This window comes from Vitis riparia, chromosome 7, assembly GCF_004353265.1.
Source record: "Vitis riparia cultivar Riparia Gloire de Montpellier isolate 1030 chromosome 7, EGFV_Vit.rip_1.0, whole genome shotgun sequence".
NCBI lineage: Eukaryota > Viridiplantae > Streptophyta > Magnoliopsida > Vitales > Vitaceae > Vitis > Vitis riparia.
The window spans coordinates 7,922,813-7,942,321 of NC_048437.1; the positions used below are offsets into that span (position 1 = coordinate 7,922,813).

Below are 19,509 nucleotides of genomic sequence, written 5' to 3' on the forward strand. Positions count from 1 at the left end.
GATTATCCAAAGTTAGGACCTTCTCCCAAGAAGCCTCCCAAGCAAAAAAAGCAACTTTGGTTGGGACCTTGTCCACCCAAATGCTCTTTTTCGGGAAGTTAATGGCATTAGACCCTGTCAACAACTTGTAAGCATCTCTAATCCGAAAGCGGCCGTGACCCTCTCCTTTCCATATCACTGCGTCCTCTTCAATAGAGATCCTCAAATCCCTCAACATACGCAACAGCTCTCCCAAGGCGTCCAACTCCCAATCATTAGAGTTTCTAGAGAGTCTTATGTTCCAACCTCCTTGACCGAGGCTCGAATCTCACATCTCATTTACCGATGCATGCCTATTAACCGCCAAAGCAAACAACTGGGGAAAAGCTTGGGACAACACCTCATTTCCGCACCACGGGTCAGTCCAAAACCTTACCTTAGTCCCCTTGCCCACTTTGAATTCTATATTCTCCCAACACCAAGACGACTCCTTCAGAATATCCCTCCAAACCCCCACCCCAAAAGTTCCGCAGGCCTCCTTAGTTCTCCACCCGAAACCCAACTGGCCATACTTCACCCCAATCACCTTCCTCCAGAAAATATCTTCCTCAAAGGCAAACCGCCAAATCCATTTCCCCAACAGGGCCTTATTCAAGAGATCAATTCTCCGAATGCCTAGACCCCCACTCTCCTTTTGGGTGCACACTACCTCCCAATTGATTAGATGGATTTTTCTTTCCGTACCTCCCCCTCCCCAAAGAAAATCCCTCTGAATTTTTTCGAGTCTTTTTACAACTAGCTTAGGCATGCGAAAAAGAGACAATTGGTAAATAGGCATGCTAGCCAAGGTGCTTTTGATAAGGGTAATCCTCCCGCCCTTTGACAAATATTGTCTTTTCCACAAGGCAAGCCTTCTTCTCATTCTTGCTTCAACCCCATCCCACATAGCCCTGGCCTTGTACTTGGCTCCCAAAGGCAGCCCCAAATAGACAGAAGGGAGGGTCCCCACTTTGCACCCTAACTCCACCGCCAACATCTCAATATCATCCACCTCCCCAACCGGGATTACTTCACTTTTAGCAAGGTTTATTCTAAGACCAGAGGCTGCCTCAAACCACATCAAAATCCAGCTTAAGTGGGTCATGTGATTTTGTCTTGCTTCACAAAAAATGATCGTGTCATCAGCAAATAAAAGATGGGATACATTTATCTCCATTCCCCCCCTCCCTTGGATGTTACAACCTGAAATGAAGCCCCCATCAACAGCCCTTCTTAACATAGCGCTTAGGACTTCCATTCCCAACACAAAGAGATAGGGGGAGAGTGGATCTCCTTGGCGTAACCCCCTAGAATTGAGGAAATAACTAGTTGGAACCCCGTTCACCAGAATAGAGAAGCTTGCCGATGAAATGCACCACCAAATCCATTTCATCCAACGATCCCCAAAGCCCATCTTTCGCATGACTTTCATAAGGAAGCTCCAATTCATACTATCATAGGCTTTTTCAATATCCAGCTTACATATCAGCCCTTTCTCTTTGCGTTTAAGCCAATAGTCAATCACCTCATTGGCTATGAGAGATGCATCTAATATCTGTCTACCCTTCACAAAAGCATTTTGGTCCAGCAAAACCACCTTGTCTAACACCTCCTTAATTCTATTGGCTAGCACTTTGGCCAAAAGCTTGTACAAACCCCCAATCAAACTGATAGGTCTGAAGTCCCCCAAGTCCTCCGCCCCCCCTTTCTTAGGAATGAGGACTATGAAAGTAGAGTTAAGGCACTTGGCAAACGATTTTTCTTCAAAAAATTCCTAGAAGAACTCCACAATTTCCTCTTTCACAAACTCCCAACAGGATTGCCAAAATGCCACTGAGAACCCATCCGGGCCTGGTGCCTTGTCACCATTCATCCCCATCAAAGCCGCATGAATCTCTGCCTCAGTGAAAGGCTGTTCCAGACCTTCAGCTTCAGCATGGCTTAACCTTTGCAGCTGCAGCCCTTCAATGTCAGCTTTCCAAGAGTGTTCCTCTGTCAACAACTGCTGAAAAGCATGCACAACCCCCTCTCTCACCTCCCTCTCCTCCTCCAGCCACCTCCCATTGATTTTAATCTTTTCCATGGAGTTATTTCTTCTATGAGCATTAGCCATCCGGTGGAAGAATCCCGTATTCTTATTGCCTTCCCTCAACCACAATTCCCTAGATAATTGTCTCCAATGCGTTTCTTCCAAGATCACCCATTTTTTAAAGACATCCTTAGCCTCTGTTTTCATCTCTGTCTCTCTTTCAGTTAGAATCCTGTCCCTCTCCACCCTATCCCAAAATTCTACTTGTTGCAATTCTCATATAAGATTATTTTACCTATTTCTCCTTTTTATAATCAATTTTTAATCTTTAAGTATATTTTAAATAGTTAATATAATAAATTCTTTAAAAAAATTAATTTATTTTTAAAAATATATATAGAAAATAGTTAAAGATGTATGTATCGTTGTATCGTAATATCATGTATTGTATCATATATTGTATATGTATCGTAAGATACGTTTTAAAATAAGATACGGATTGTGATACGTATTGATTTCCATAAAAAATGTATCATATCATTGTATTGTATCATGTATCATAATTTTTTAACAACTATGCTTCTAACTCATTATTTCTTAGGCTATACAGGTGTGAACAAAACTCTACCAAGTAAAAGGAGTTATCTCCTAGGCCTTCTAAGTTCTAACTCATTATTTCCCCAATAAATCCCACAAGCTGAATCCCTTTTAGGACTGAACCTGAACAACCCCATTTCTGCCCATTCCACACCTAGTTAGTGGGATGGATTTCAGTCCACCAAACATTTGACACAAGTGTAATAGTAACAGACTGCATGCATATGTGCCAGACTTCCAAGTTCTGAAAGGATTCTTGCTTCAATAAAGGACTAACAAGTCTAAAGCAGAGTCATAATTTAACTAATTTTTCACAAATCCTGTTCTTGGAAAACTACCTCTATTCTGTCTTCATCATTGTTTCACTATTACACCAGTCCTAGTCACACTGAAAGAAATAAATAACCCCCCTTCACTTTTCAGGGGCTAAAACTTCCTTCACTAGTGCTATGCTAATCCTAGCCCATGAACAGGGTGCAGTAACCCACTTTCTTAATAGACCCCAGTTCTTACCTGCCTAGGGACAGAAAAGCATGGCAAGCAACTATACCTCGCAAAACCCAGGCCACTTAATATATATGAAATAAGGAAAACCACAATGTGCCTCTGTCTTACTATAGAGGCAAACAATACCAAGTTTCACAAAAGCACATCCACTATTCAATTTAAGATGCTCATCTGAAAGAGAAAACCAATAAATTCAAACACTTATCCTATGATCGCATGAAGAACTACAGTTTCTACTGTCTAAAAGAATCCTACCCTGCATGCCACCAAGATCAAAAGATCTATACATCATATAACTATAAATATAGAGGTATCTAGAGAGGTGACCAATCCCCACAAAGAAATTAAATGGAAAAGGTTGAGGAGCATCAAATAACAAAGAAGTGATTTTTCATTTTACTCACTCTCTTCTCTGCTACAGTTATCATGCAATTGACCATTTTGAGAATTTCGTTCCAGCAAAAATCTTTAACATGGGAGGCTATTTTGGGCAACGAAATGAACCTTGCCCTTTTCCAACCCCCAACACATGAAAGATCTAGGAAAACCACTTCAAAACGTTGCTTTCAATCGCTAAGACAAATCCCTCAAATCAAACCCTAATGCACACTAGACAAATCTCCCAAGGGAAGTAACCTAAGCTGCCTATACTTATCATATACCTAATCAGTGCTGGATAGGAGTTCATTGCTACTCTTATTTTTTCTTTCTCCAATGTGCAAGCCATAATTACCCTCATCTTTTATTCCATTACCAAATTCTTCCAGAGACCAAATCTTAATTGTGTAACTAATGGCAGTGAGTAAAGTACTGTAACACAACTGGTATTATGGAAGAGAAACAGTAGTTGTTGAAGTCCAATTTCTGAAGGAATCTGATTCTTGGTGATTTTATACAGAAAATCATACTTTATAACATTTCAAGATAAAAGGTAATTTTTCTTGCAAATGAATGAGATATTTTCTGTCCTTCCAACACCAAAATTCTTGTTAACCATACTAGAGAAGTAGGAAGTAAAACAATAATTATAATTAAACAATTACAACTACAAAAAACTGACACAATGGGAAAAAAGATGCTTGATATGCCACAGTCAACATGGGATAAAAATAAGACGGCATTAAGAACCATAAAAAGGTAAATAATATATTCCTGCATTTGGAAATAATGACCATAACTACCTCAAAATAATGTGCATGGATAAGCTTCGTCAATATTTTTCTGAACCGCAGACTTAAGGTCCCTGTAATGTACTTTGAAGTGGAATGCAAGGTTGACTGAAGGAAACACAATATAATGTTTTCAAAAATCAGCCGGAAAAAAGTTGGCACACGTCGAAGGAAAGCAGCTCGGAATAGGAATCCTTGCACTTTTGCTAATCTATTACTCAAAGCAGTTCGGAACACCTGAAAAAAATATATAAAGGCAGAGATTAGCAAACAGACTACAATAATTGCTTCAACCCATGGTCCAAAGTTACAAAGTTCCATAGTTTCATGACACAGAAAAACTCATAGAAATTCTTATTGCCCCAACCTTCACTTATCTACCTCTTCCAAATTCAAGCAAAATATATAGAGAGAAAATAAGAATATAGCATAAATAAATAAAACAAAAAATAACCTTGATTGATCAAATCATTATTATTATAAACCAAAATAAATAAAAAATAAAAACAATAGTCAACATATCTATGGGAGTTTGTTACAAAAGCCGAGTTGGAATTCCTACGAAGTTTTTTTTTTTTTTTTTGATAGGTAAATGTAGATTTTAAAGTTGGAATTCCTACAAAGTTTTTATCTCCACAAATAGCAGGACAGTTTTGTTTAACTAATCTAAAGAAAGAGAAAAATACTTTTCAGTAGATCCTTTTGCCCAATGATTGCCTAGAGCAAAAAAAATTTATGATGCTAGTTGTGAAATTTGGAACAAATGGTATCATGAGTATTTTGAGACGATAGAGGTAGAGTTGATTTGTGCTTTCTTAAAGCTAGCAAGAATCAGGTTGGCCTTTGAAACGATTACAAGCTTTAGTAGGAACCTCATGGTGGAAAGGGACAATTACATTGTTTTCTTCTTGGCCTTCATGTAGAGTAGAGGTCACTGACAATTTGAGCATAGGATGAGAATGAACATGGACTTTCTATGAATATGCCTAGATAGGTGAATCAGGAAGCTGACAATCTAGCAAAGAAGTTAGGTACAGCCTTGAGAGACTTTAGAGGAGATTATTATCCCCCTTCACAGTGTTGTGCAGGGACCAAAAGAAGGGAAAATGCTAGAGCATGGGACATATACAAAGAAAAGCCTATATATATATTAAGAAAATAAGAAGAAGAAGAAGAAGATAAAAGACAACATTTGCCTAAAACGGCCATAATAGTACAACCAAACAAGCCATCAGGCCAGTAACGGCCTATCAAAAAAATCAAGAAAATACAAGCTCCCCTTCCCTAAAGAGTCCCTTGGCAACAGAAACATAAACCCTTTTTTTATAGGTAAAAAAGGAGAATATAACAGAAACAAAAACTTGAAGCTGGAGTCTTTTGATCTAAGCTCTCAAAGCTCCAAAAGGCATGTCCTGCTTAAAGTTCCAAAGCATCTCTAGAGTTGCTAACCATCAATAAAAGTATCTCTTTTTGTTCCAGCATTTTTGTGCATTCTGAAATTGTATTATGAAACCAATGGAAAATTATACTGAAATAAAAGGCCAAACCATGGCTTCATTCTCATTAATTTAGTGATTTAAACAAGAAAGCGTAGGACAGTTCTTTGTAAAACCATAGTAATAATGCTTGTGTTATTTGCAGGATCTTAGTTTGAGTTGGTAAAATTCAGACATCATAAAAGAGAAGCTTACCACTATAGCCACCAATGCTAGAAGATCACGAAGACCCAATCGGCCTATTTGAGATAGGAGTATAGCAGCAAGAACTTGAAGGGACCTTAATCCACCTTTCTTCTGTTTATTTTTCTTCACAATATCATTATTTCCAACCTCCTTGTCTGGTGTTTCACCCTCGTTGCTGATCCCATTGTGATGACCAAAAGAATTGGGCCTTCTACAGCTAAATCGTGATTGCATGTATGCAGCTGTCCCACCAGCAACTAGGACACCAGCAGCAACCAGTAAAGTTTTCCTGTAAGACAGTTACAAGAAAATATGAGTTGACCATTCAAAGCGACGATGCAAAAGGTATGTCACTAAAATAAGTTGCTCATATAAGTTTGCAGGAGGGAAGGAAGCAACTACATGGCACTAGAAGAACATCAAAGAGGGGTAAAAACAGCAAACATGCAATATTTAGAGACGATCAACCAGAGTAAATCAATATCCCCTCAATAAATTAGCAGCATGAGTCAACATCTGTGCCAATTCATGTACAATAACAAGTAATGAGATGCATGATATAGTAAAATAACAGAAAGTAGAAAATTTTGTTTTAATTAAACAATTAATACAAAGTAACTGACTAGACCTAATGCATGCACCAAGGGGCCAGCTAGTGGCAGCCACCTAGATGCCATCTGAGCAACTTCTTAAGTCAACAAATAATAACTAGTTAACTCTAAGCACCAGGAAAAAATTAACTGATTAGACAAAAAATTAGTCGGGTAGAGAAGAATCTAACTCCATTTAATCGGTTGCAACACCCAACATCTTAAATGAATCAATCAATACTCAAAGTTAAACAAGGCATGATTAGAGAGAAAACAGCACATATATAATGATTCTATTAAGAATTAACCGAATTGACTAATTAATAAATTATGAGTGTCATTACTGGAAGTTCAAATTGAATATCAACAAAAGCACAAATAATACAATGGTTCATACCTCCTTGAAGCCAGAAGACTCCGGCCATGCTCAGTTAACTGCAATAATTGAAGCGAAGACATGGCTGAAGATGAAATTCCCCCACCGGCAAATATCAGCAACTGGGGGGTCTCCTTTTTCTTCTATTTCAGGAGCAAAAGAATCTGAAGGACAACAACTTAAAATTATGTGGTCACAGTTCTCCATGTTTTTTCCACTGCTAAAAGGCAGGAAGTAAGACAATTCTGAAAAAGACTAGATGTCAATGTTCATAAAAGTAGTCAGTGCCACTTATAGAAATCCAAATAATAAATCAAAGTCATGAGTCAGGAAAACTATGAGAGAGTTTCTTTTATTTACAAGAAGGACAAATAAAATATTTTTAGAAATATATTTCATTTCATCAGTAACAAATCCAGTACAAAGTGTAATTAAAATTCAGACAGTTAAAAGACGACTTAACCCTCCAAGGTGGATTGTAGAACAAGAATATGATGATTCATAGCCATTCCACCTGGAAAGAAGAGATACATCAACATATTTTTAATGTAAAGGGATTGACTGTCAAAAGATATCCAACTTAATCTTTTTCCAAACATCTATACGCTGGGTAGTTCTACCTTAGCTTAATTAATCTTAAGATTGTATTGTCATTCAATGATTTAGAAGAAAATGGATGCTTTTAAGCATCAGCATCTATCTAGGTACTAAAGACACCAGGTATGTCTAAGAATGGGCAACACAATTTGTCATCAGATGATTTTTTTGATAAGTATAATTTGTCATCAGATGATATGACACAATGTGCCTAAATAGTGCATGAAAACTGATTCTAAAAGATTATCAACAAATCAGAAACATTGGGTTAGTAAGGAATACAGGTGCTTGGAATAAGGTCCGAAAGTTCACCACAAGTGCTACTACACTAGTTAAATAATATGGAAGGCTTGAATGTCCAATCTTAGGATACGTACACCAGCAAGGATACTTGTTTGAGAAGGTGAAATTAGTAAATAGTAAGTGTACAGAGAATTGAAACTGTAAGAACTACTAATGATGGAAATTCTGAAAGGATAGCCAATTTGTACTGGAGCCATCCTATAACAAAGGAAGCAGAAGGGGTTCAACAACCAGGAGAGTTTTTTCATATTTGTTACTTTTTAGACTCTTATGTTTTGTCCTAGTCAACTCTGACAATATGGAGAACACAAACCATTGTCACCTTCTTCACTATATCCTTTGGTTCCAGACTCTCATCTTACACAATACTTAGACAATCAGCAAGTCAATTGAAACTCAGGCCCTTGAGGCCTAGCTCAAGTGGTAAAGGGTTGGAGTGGGTTTGTGGGAGGTTCCTGGTGAAAAAGACAAAAAAATATACCTACAAAAAAAAAGGTAAATTGAAACTCAAAAGAAACAGAGAAAATAAGTCATCCATGATGATTGACGAATCATTGAGAATCATACTGGATGAAATCACATGGCTTTCCATGATTATCATCCAATTATACCAAACGTCTCATTACAAGCTTGAAAAAGTACATACTAATGAAGTTACACATTGTCAAAAACTGGTTTCTAAAGTGAAAAATAAAACCTGGTTCTAAGAAATTTAGACAAACAACATCATACAAATAATTTTTTTCTTTTTTTTTTGATAGGTAAAGATAAATTTCATATAAAAAGAGACGCCAAAAAAGCGACTTAAGGTATACAATACCTATACACCCACCTCCAAAAAGGCCAAAAAGAACCTAGATGGCCCAAAAAACAACCTTAATTAGAGTCCAACCAATCAATAAAATTAACTATAGTTAGAGGGCAGTCAACTATAAACAACTTAGACTCTGACCAAATAGAAAGAACAACATCATACAAATAATTTCCATTAATTCCTACATCCTGAGCTTGAAAACTTGGGCACATAACCAATTCCAAGGGGAGTGCAGAGGGAGGATAAGCTGGTCAATGCTGTGGACTGCTAGCTGTTGATATTTGTGAAAGAACTCAACATTCAAACAAAATAATTTTTAAATTTCTACTTCCACACTAATCCAACCAAGAGAACACAAAAAGATCAGCATTGTTTCAAGGATTTAATAACCCAAACCAGACATTACTAGCATATAGCTTCATTGAGGTGGTAGCCAAACATAGCAACAAGAAGATATTTCCAAAACATGTTAAGACACCTTGTATGGTACAACAAAAAAAAATGGGATTAGGTGATACCTTCCAGACACCACTGAGGCTAACCATGTTCCATCACATGCAAAAGTTGGTATGAGTACATTATTCTGGAGAATTGAAGATTCTATATTGAGACTGTGAAACAGAAAATTTGCGTTCTCTTGACAGCAATCAGGCATAACACACCCGTGTCATCATAATTGAATTGTGTGTTAAACTGAGACAAGAAATGAAAACCATTGGACAATATATAAATCGTGGAAGGCAAGTACCATTTTCTCATACCAACATGTGATAAAATTGAGGATTCTGTGGAAGTTCAATAACTTTTGTGTCAAACAAGAAGGAAAACATGAAAAAAAACATGCAACTCCAACAAAATAAAGCCAGCTTTGCACAGTGCTATCATAACCTCAAACGAGCATAGGTCAAACAAGGATTACATTGCCAAACTACAATATATATATTGAACATTGCAACAGGTAATCACCAATCAAAGTGAATAGCCTCATTGGTAAACTAGCAGTAAATCCAGTGAGAGCACACCAGTGGATGTAGAAAGCTTTCAGAGATATGCAAGACAACTAATTCCTCGCAAACAAGGGCCAAAGTATAGCATTTGCAGTTAGTACGATTAGTCAATTTCTGCATGCCTCTATGAAGGTTGATCTACAGGCAACCTCCAGATTTTTTATATACTTAACATGGGCAACTGAAGGTCACTTATTTGGAATGCATAGCCACAAGAGAAAACAACTTGTATTGATACAACAAGGGCAATAAGTATTTTGAGCAGGCGTCCTACATTTGATATTACACTTCCAGAGGAGGTCATCTGTGTAGGTCAGCATGCTAAGAAACAATCTGTCATTGGAATCACATGCAGCAGCAGAATATGGAGCACACACCCATGAGGTATGTGAACCACTTTACTTGGAGATATTTCTAAGAGAAAGGTTTAATACTAACAAGCAAATCAGATTGCATTGTGACACCAAAGTTGTGATTTATATATTTTTCAGTTCAACACCAGCAAAGCACATTGAGATGAACAGGCATATTATAGACAACTAATTGAATTCTGAACATTTTTGTGCATCTTTTTGTGCTATTTTTGGTGTTCAGTGGGTTATGCCCAATTCTATCAAGGAAACCATTCTTAGTTGGAATGGCTCCTTTGTTGGAAAGAAAAGAAAAAAGGTGTGGAATGCAGCCCCTCTTATGTTTATTTTGGACCTTATGGAAGGAGAGAAATAAAAGAGTTTTTGAAAATATAAAATTAGCGGATCAAGCTATTTTTCTTTTTTGTATATGTTTTTTTATTGGGTTAGGGTGCATGTAGGTTGTACATCATGATCCATTTTCGATTTCATTGATTGGTTGGGATGTAAGTAATGGGATGATTTTTTGCTCTTCCTTTTCTTTGTGGCTTGTTGCCTTGTATGCATCGTGTATACTTCCAGGTGTACATCAGGTTTTCTTAATACAATTGCTTTTACTTATCAAAAAAAAAAAAAAAAAAGATTTACATTCTCCAGTGTGCATTAAGCGAGATATGCAGGAGTGTCATCCACGTATAGGCTTAAGCTAAAAGGGGAATGTTGAATAGAAAGGTTATAATTGCAATATTGTTAAGTTGGCAATTCTGTAATTATGTGCTTATGGTTCATGATTTGTAGGAAGGCACAGTGGAACTAACCCTAAGCTCTTTCATATTCTTTCCTGTGTTCCTTTTCTTCTCTATCTACATCAAACAAACTTATAAGTTATAACTAAGGGTATCCATCAGAAGACAAAGTGGTAGGCATTGGCAATGAAGTAGGATTGTTGTAGCCTGTAGGTGAAACAAATCTTCACCAATCCACTTAAAACACCCAGGCTAAAAGAATTGTATCAACTTTGATGCACATTCCAGAATAACGTTTTTCTTAATAGGCAAAAATGGATATATATTAACAATGCTTGGAACTAAGCCTATCATGAACAAACGAATAATTGAAGCGAGAGTTGGGTTAAAAGTAGAAATCCAGGGCTATATTTGAAACAAGGAGATCATGCAAGTCTAGATTTTACTAAATTACAAGCTTAGATCAACTTTTTTTAATTGGAAAAAGGGCAAGAAAACAATCTGCTGAAGTGAAAATGCATTTGTTTTATCAGAAACAAAAGGTATATTAATTATGAAAATGGTACAAGAGAAGTATGAGAGGTCCTCCCCGCAAGGTAAATATGCATGACCAACACACCATGGAAAGATGCTACAGAGCAAGCTGATCATGATGATAATAACCAAAGTTAATAAACAGAGGGACCCTTAAAGTTGATGTTCCATATACTATAAACCAATAAATTTTAAATTTTAAAAAAACGACCGACTTTTTCCATAATCTGCAGATGACATTATGCCCAACAGAGGACATAAAAAAGAAACGAACAAAAAATAAAAAAGACCAGCACTCAATCACCACGCTGATTTATAGAGAGATGGGCAAAAGAAACTGAATCAATAACAGTTCCCGAATGCTGTCAATATCGAATACTGCTTACTTGTACTATGGTAATTCAATAAGGATACAGTATGTTCGTAGGCGCGATGGCATCTTTACGAACAGAATATTTAATCGATGCACAAAAATAATATTGAACCGATAATTTCCCAAATCTATTAGAAATGAAAAAACACACACACGCCCACAAAAACAATTGAGCAGCATTTTTTCTGGTAGATAGAATATTAAGTCACTCATAAATAACACTATCTAACCTAATAAATATGTTCACACTAATATTAAAAAATTCACTTCAAATTTCCGCTAAATCTAGTACGATAGCACAAAAAACCACAACTCCCAGCGCTTCAGAAAAATTCACACGTTCAATTTAAGAAAAAGAAGCTGCGTTCCCTACCTAATCCAAAGAATAGACGGACAATGAAAAATCTGGATTAAGGAAAAATAATCAGACGCACATTCAAACTTCGAAAAGAAGCAGAAATCCGAACATCCGCAGCAAGCGATTGGTCAGCGGAGCTGATCGCGATTCAGAATCGGAGGGAGCGAAACCCTAGAACTGAACCCCGGGAAGAGTCGGACCGAATGGAAAAGCAGAAGAAAAGAGGAATAAAAATGCGGAGGAAGTCGAGACTCAAAGACGAGATCAGAAACAGGTGAGGAGGTCCTTCTTTGAATTTACCTTTTTTATTACAACGATTATATTTTTTTTTAATTTATATATTATCGATAGAGCGGAATTATGCCTTGTGCGTATAAAGAAACAAAAATCTGAAACGGACTGCCACGTGGGAGATATACCTCTTTTAGCGTGCTCACCAAATTGGTGTGACGATTGATATGATCCGCCCGGAGCCCGTGGATTTGCCGTAACGCTTTCATTCTCTTCTTTTTCTTTGTTTTTTGAGTGAGACTTTCTTAAGAAATTGGGTTGGTTTGGTACATCAAAAATCAATATCATACCGGCAAAATGTATACATTATAAATTTTCAGTATCTATCGAAAAAATATCATCATTCAATTTAATATATATTTTTAGATATTTATCATAAATCTAAACATATATATTATTCGACAACTTAAAATTTATCATACATATATTTAACAATCTCAATCTTATATGTTAATTTATATGTATCAATAAGTAGTATTTTCCTAAAATAAAATGATCTTAACATTATCATTCATGTTAATAATATAAAAATGGATTATTTTAAAACAAAATGGAAGCTTTTTAACTCAATGTGGAAAACGATGGAGTAAAAGCAAAACCGGTTCCCACACGATTCTGAGCTGGTCCAACAGAAGCCCATGGGCCCGGTGTGGAACGGGACAAGAAACCGTCATTAAATACTCCATTTAAATCTTAGTAGACCTTTAACCTGATTTAAATGTATTCCTACCGGAAGCTTCTAAAACCAGAAAATACAAATAAAGCAACATTTTCTTATGTTTTCAAAGTACTGTTATTTATCATTATTTAAATTAATAATAAAAGTGCAAAAATCCAAATTAAAACATATTTCTTAAAAAAAATTATTAAATTAAAGGGCTAGCATGTAGAGTTTCCAACTTGCAGGGCAGCGGCAGTGGAGTTTTGTAGTGGTCCTTTTCTAGTACATATTTTATTTAATATGGCTTAAAATTTGTTAATTTGGATGGTTGTGGGAAAACGAGACAAATAAAAGAGTGAGGGAATTAAAAGAAAATAAAATAAAAAAATAAATTTAATATTAATAAATTATTTTTATATGCTATTTCATATTTTTATTTATTTATTTAATTCTTTTATATAAATATTAAATATTAAAAAAATGTACAAATCTCTTAATAATTTTAATTATATTTAATTTTTTTTATATTTTTTATAAGAAAATCAACATATGATAAAATTATTTTTTTTAATATTTTTTTATTTTTCTAACACTTTCCCATAACCAAACTTAACCTTAAATTACCAAAAAAAAACTTTAAAGAAAATGTAAGAAAATGAGAAATATAAAAACAAAAATGGTAATTAAAATTTTGAAAGTTAAAAACTATTTTTTATATGCCAATTCAAATTCTTTTCATTTATTTTAACTTTTCAATATAAGGATTAAATCATTTTAAAATATGTAAATTTTTATCTCATTTTAACTATATTTGATTTTCTTTTACATTTTTCATAATACAACCAAAAGATAATCATGTTCTTAATTTTTTATTCTAAACATTTTCAAAGAACCAAACATAAACTAATTAGATTTAGCTTAGATTATAATTACAAATGTGTGTTCTAATCCATTTAGCAAATTTAGGTCAAACTACAACAATTAATGTCATTTATAGAACTCCTAATAAAATTAAAGTGTGTTTGGTAATTATTTTAAAAAACATTTTTAATATTTCTAATACTTTAAAATTTATATTTTTTAATAATTAAATATACTAAAAATACTTCATAAAATCATTGCCAAATAAGCTTTTAGTTTCAAATATAAATTGTAAATATTGGTTCTTGTCAAGAACTCGTTTGTCTCTTAGACATTTCAATAAAAGATATTCTCTCATTTTTTAGTAATTTAAACCATACAACGTAATCCCATGACATTTATGCACACCCAACACGTGTGATTGAAACTACTAAAAAAACAAGAGAAAATTAGTTTAAAAAATATACAAAAACTTATGAAATTAATAACAATTTTAAACTAAGTTTAATAAGAACTCTAAAATCAATATTAGCAACTACTCATTTGGGATAACTTTTATTTATTTATTTTGAATTGAAATCTAAAAATAAAACTAAAATCCCAATTTTTAAAAGAGAATATTGATATTACCAAATTTTTATTAAATATGAAATAACATATTTTATAAATTAAAATGAAGTTTTTATAAAAAAATAAAAATAAATAAAAATGACTTTATTTGGTAGCTATCTCAAAAAATTGTTTTGAAATATAGTTTTTTAGAGCAATCTTTTAAAATGTTTGTTTGATGTTCTGTGAAATAAAATTTGTTTAGAAATCTAAATCATTTTTATATTTTAAAAATATATTTTATATTTAATGCTTTATTTTAAATTATTTTATATACTTATATTATTATTTTTTTAAATAGATATAAAAAAATAAAAATAATAAAAAATAACTAAGAGATATCATCCGAAAGCATCTTCATTTTATACTCTTAGAAAAAAAAAATGTGGGTAATTGCTTTTGAAAACCGTTGTGAATCACAGCCTAACATTTTCTAACTCAGTTTAAAGCGTGGAACGGAGGCTCTATGTTTTTAAAGGGTGGAACGGAAACATGGCTATACTCGAACCAAAATTTTTCCTCAAGAAGGCCCACTTTTCCATGAGACTTCGAAAAATCAATGAACTGAGGATTCAATGAATGGGGAGAAAGTACGAAAGCTGAGATGAGAGAGCGTAGCGGTCCTTTCGGGCTCCTGTCCAGTCTGCCCTGAGGGCACCTTTCAGCAAAATAAATGAATGGGGTTGGAGACGTGGGCAAACTCCCAACAACCATTTACTACACTCGTGATCATCACCAGTGTTGTTGGCTACATTTCATGTTTCTTCCTTTTAAAATCGTGTATGATCCCAAAACCTCTACTTGCTTTCTCATTCGTGGGATTTTTGATAATTGTACGTAAATTTAAAAATATTATTTTTTAAATATAATATATTAAAAAAAAAAATTCATGACGCTTTTTGTCGTTTTGAAAAATGACTCTTAACCACTTCCATCATTTTTATATTAATAATACATGTTAAAAAAAATTAAATTTATATTCAAAGTTATACCTTTCACAATTTGTATATTAATGACATCTTATTAAAAAATTTTGAATTTATATTAAAAGTGTCTTTTAAAAAAATATTTTTTATAATTTTAATATCGATTGCATAGTAAAAAAATTTGAATTCATATTAAAGATATCTCCTTAAGAAATATTTTATATAATTTCATAGAATTAAGTTTATATTAAAAGTTTATTTTAAAGAGAAATCTTCAACAATTCTCATATCAGTCATCTATTGAAATAATTGAATTTACATTGAAGGTGTCTCTTCAAAAAACACATTTCACAATTTTACAAAATTAAATTTACATTGAAATATTTTATTTCAATAAACACTTTTAGTATAAATTTAATTTTTTCGATAGATGACTAATATAAAAATTGTGAAAGATGTTTATTCAAAATATATATTTAGTATAAATTTAATTTTGTTGAAACGTCTTCAATGTAAATTTAAATTTTTTTCACTATGTGCCTGATATAAAAACTGTGAAAGATGTCTATTTAATAGACACCTATAATATAAATTTGATTTTATAATATCATGGAGATGATATTTTTTTAATATAAATTCAATTTTTTTTAACTTGCATGACTAATAAAAAATTATGAAAAAGTGTCATTTAAAGATATACCTTTAATATAAATTCAATTTTTTTTTAAAACATCATTGATATGAAAAATATATAAGGTGTCATGTCTCCAAGAAAAAATAAAAATTAAATGGTTAAGAAAATATAATGATAATCAAATAAAATAAAATAATAATAATAAAAACTAAAGGTACAATACAATAAATGTTGATATGACCTATTACCAAATCTTTATACTAAAAGTTGCAAGCAAGCATATATTAACCAATTTTTCAACTCTTTGAAATATGAGAGAATTACCCAAGGATAGGTTGGGTGGAACAATTACTATAAATGGTAGTCTCTTCTAATAATTATTGGAGAAGACTTTAATAGGCTTAATATACCAAAATTACCCTTTAACTAAAACTTTTAAAATTCAAAGTATTTAATGCATTTCATTTGATTTGTCAATACATTAATAGTACATGAGTCCCACATTTATTATAATTATTGATATTCAAATTTTAAATCAAAATTTTGGGTTTAACCCTTACAATTATATATAATTTGTTATTTAAATTTATTATTTAAAACAAAAATACTTTTAAAAAATATTTTCAAAATATCATTTATTGTTTTTTTTTTTACATTTTTTTATTTTTATTCTAATTTTTAATTTTATTAAGAAAAAAATATGTTTTATAATTATATAACAAAAATGATGATTTTTTTCATATATATATTATAATTTTAAAATGATAAATTATGTTTTTGTATTAAATTCAAGGAAGATAAAATGTTTAATTTTTAATTCAAATTCTCTAAAAAGAATAAGAAAATGATAAAGAAGGTTCAATCATTTTTTATTTTCATAATAAAATAATTTTTAAAAATTTATATGATTTTTTCTCCTTTGCATAGTGTTTTTTTTTATTTTCATATAAATTTTTTTTTTCTCAATCCATCGAGTGGATGATGTTAATATATTTGATATGTTGAATATTAATAAGGTATAAAAGGTGATTCTCAAGATTATTACTTTTATTATAAAATATAGGTACAACAAAAATATGTTATAATTACAATATAAATACACTTACATTACAATAAAACTTAATTAGAAAATTTTTGAAATTTTTTATAAAAATGATAATTTTGTATAATCATACCAAATTTTACAACATACCTATATCATAAATAATTTTTGAAACCAAATGAAATACTAATTTAAATTCACGAGACTCGTAGTTTTTATATATATATATATATATATAAATTATTAAATAATTTCAAAACACTAAATGAATGTTGTTAATATATTGATACGATGTGTTAATATCAATATGGTATGAATAAACATTTTTAAAATTATTACTTTTGTAATGAATATAAGTACGACATAAATGCATTATACTTACAATATAAATACACTATCATTACAATATATTACAACATAATTTAATTTATTTTTATTTAATTTTTTCACGTGCTATATTACCTAATGAATAATTGTGAGTTATTCCATTTAATAGGTGTGTGTTAGTCAATTGAATATTTATATATTATTCAATTGATGAGTCCTCGTAAAAAATAATTATTCATTATATTATAACAACAAAGTTTTTAATTATATGTTTTATATATAAAACGATATAATAATTTTAAGATATGGTTTTTATTTATGAGATATTCAAAATTATTTTTTTACAAGGTTCTTTAAAAAATCTCAACTTTTTTGAAAAAAAAAAAAACAAATTTTTAAATAGTAACTTGATTGTTCAAAAGTGAACAACAATTTTTTCAAGGTGAGAAATGTAATGTTGATTACCTATCAACCTATACTTATCATCATGTATAGGCCCCACATCATTGACAACCTCAATTTATTTATAAATAATATAGAAAATATATTGAAGGGTAAAATTGTCCTCTAAAGAAGTGAGCCTTCGTAGTAATTATTTTTTCCATCCTACCCTATTCGATAATTCTCCCTTGAAATTTTGATAAAACATTGCTATCAAGCAATATACAAATATAAATTCACGGATGCAAGTATGAAAACAAACTATAACCAGCACAGAATTTGGGATTGCTTCCCCATTCGTGGGATTTCTAATAATTGTACGGTAAATTTTAAAATATTAAATAAAATTTCAAATTCATGACACTTTTTGTTGTTTTGAAAAGTGACTCTTAACGACTTCCATCATTTTAATATCAATAATATATGTTAAAAAAAATTAAATTTATATTCAAGGTTATACCTTTCACAATTTTTATATTAATGACATCCTATTAAAAAATTTTGAATTTATATTAAATGTGTCTGTTCATGAGACATTTTTTATAATTCTATAAAATCAAATTTATATTAAAAGTGTCTTTAAAAAAAATATTTTTTATGATTTTAATATCAATTGCATAGTCAAAAAATTTGAATTCATATTAAAGATGTCTCCTTAAGAAATATTTTATATAATTTCACATAATTAAATTTATATTAAAAGTTTCTTTTGAAGAGAAATCTTTAATAATTCTCATATCAATCATCTATTGAAATAGTTGAATTTACACTGAAGGTGTCTTTTCAAAAAATATATTTCACAATTTTACAAAATTAAATTTACATTGAAAGATTTTCTTTCAAGAAACACTTTTAGTATAAATTTAATTTTTTCGATAAATGACTAATATAAAAATTGTTAAAGATGTTTATTCAAAATATATATTTAGTATAAATTTAATTTTGTTAAATTGTATAGACGTCTTCAATGTAAATTCAATTTTTTTTTTCACTATGTGCCTAATATAAAAACTGTGAAAGATGTCTATTCAATAGACACCTATAATATAAATTTGATTTTATAATATCGTGGAAATAATATTTTTTTAATATAAATTCAATTTTTTTTAACATGCATGACTAATAAAAAAATTATGAAAATATGTCATTTGAAGAGATACCTTTAGTGTGAATTCAATTTTTTTTTTAACACATTATTGATATGAAAAATATAGAAGGTATCCTGTCTGCAAGCAAAAAATAAAAATTAAATGGTTAAGAAAAGATAATGATAATAAAATAATAATAATAATAATAAAAACCAAAGGTACAAAATAATAAATGTTGATATGACTTGTTACCGGATCTTTATACTGAAAGATGCAAGCAAGCAGATATTAACCAATTTTTCAACTCTTTGAAATTTGGGAGAATTACCCAATAGGGTAGTCTCTTCTAATAATTATTGAGAAGGACTTTAATAGGCTTAATATACCAAAATTGCCCTTTAACTAAAACTTTTAAAATTCAAAGCATTTAAAACATTTCACTTGATTTGTCAATACATTAATGGTACATGAGTCCCACATTTATTGTAATTATTGATATTCAAATTTTAAATCAAAATTTTAGGCTTAACCCTTACAATTATAAATAATTTTTTATTTAAATTTACTATTTAAGACAAA

At 31.4% G+C, this 19,509-nt stretch overlaps 1 protein-coding gene across 4 annotated transcripts in view; it reads right to left on the minus strand.

Annotated features, from left to right (window-relative positions):
* The window catches only part of LOC117917586 (ABC transporter D family member 1), a 36,497-nt gene extending 24,147 nt beyond the window's left edge, over nt 1–12,350 (minus strand). The window contains exons 1-5 of one of the 4 annotated variants that reach the window (XM_034833908.1): nt 12,127–12,350; nt 9,201–9,375; nt 6,990–7,132; nt 6,012–6,291; nt 4,333–4,557 (exon numbers count right to left, since the gene is read on the minus strand). In XM_034833908.1, coding sequence (XP_034689799.1) covers nt 4,333–4,557; nt 6,012–6,291; nt 6,990–7,051 — 567 coding nt within the window. In that variant the 5' untranslated portion in view covers nt 7,052–7,132; nt 9,201–9,375; nt 12,127–12,350. Of the gene's footprint in view, nt 1–4,332; nt 4,558–6,011; nt 6,292–6,989; nt 7,133–9,200; nt 9,376–12,065 lie in introns of all 4 variants that reach the window. The other 3 variants (XM_034833907.1, XM_034833910.1, XM_034833909.1) reach the window with 3 other exon arrangements.
* Nucleotides 12,351–19,509: the final 7,159 nt, after the last annotated feature.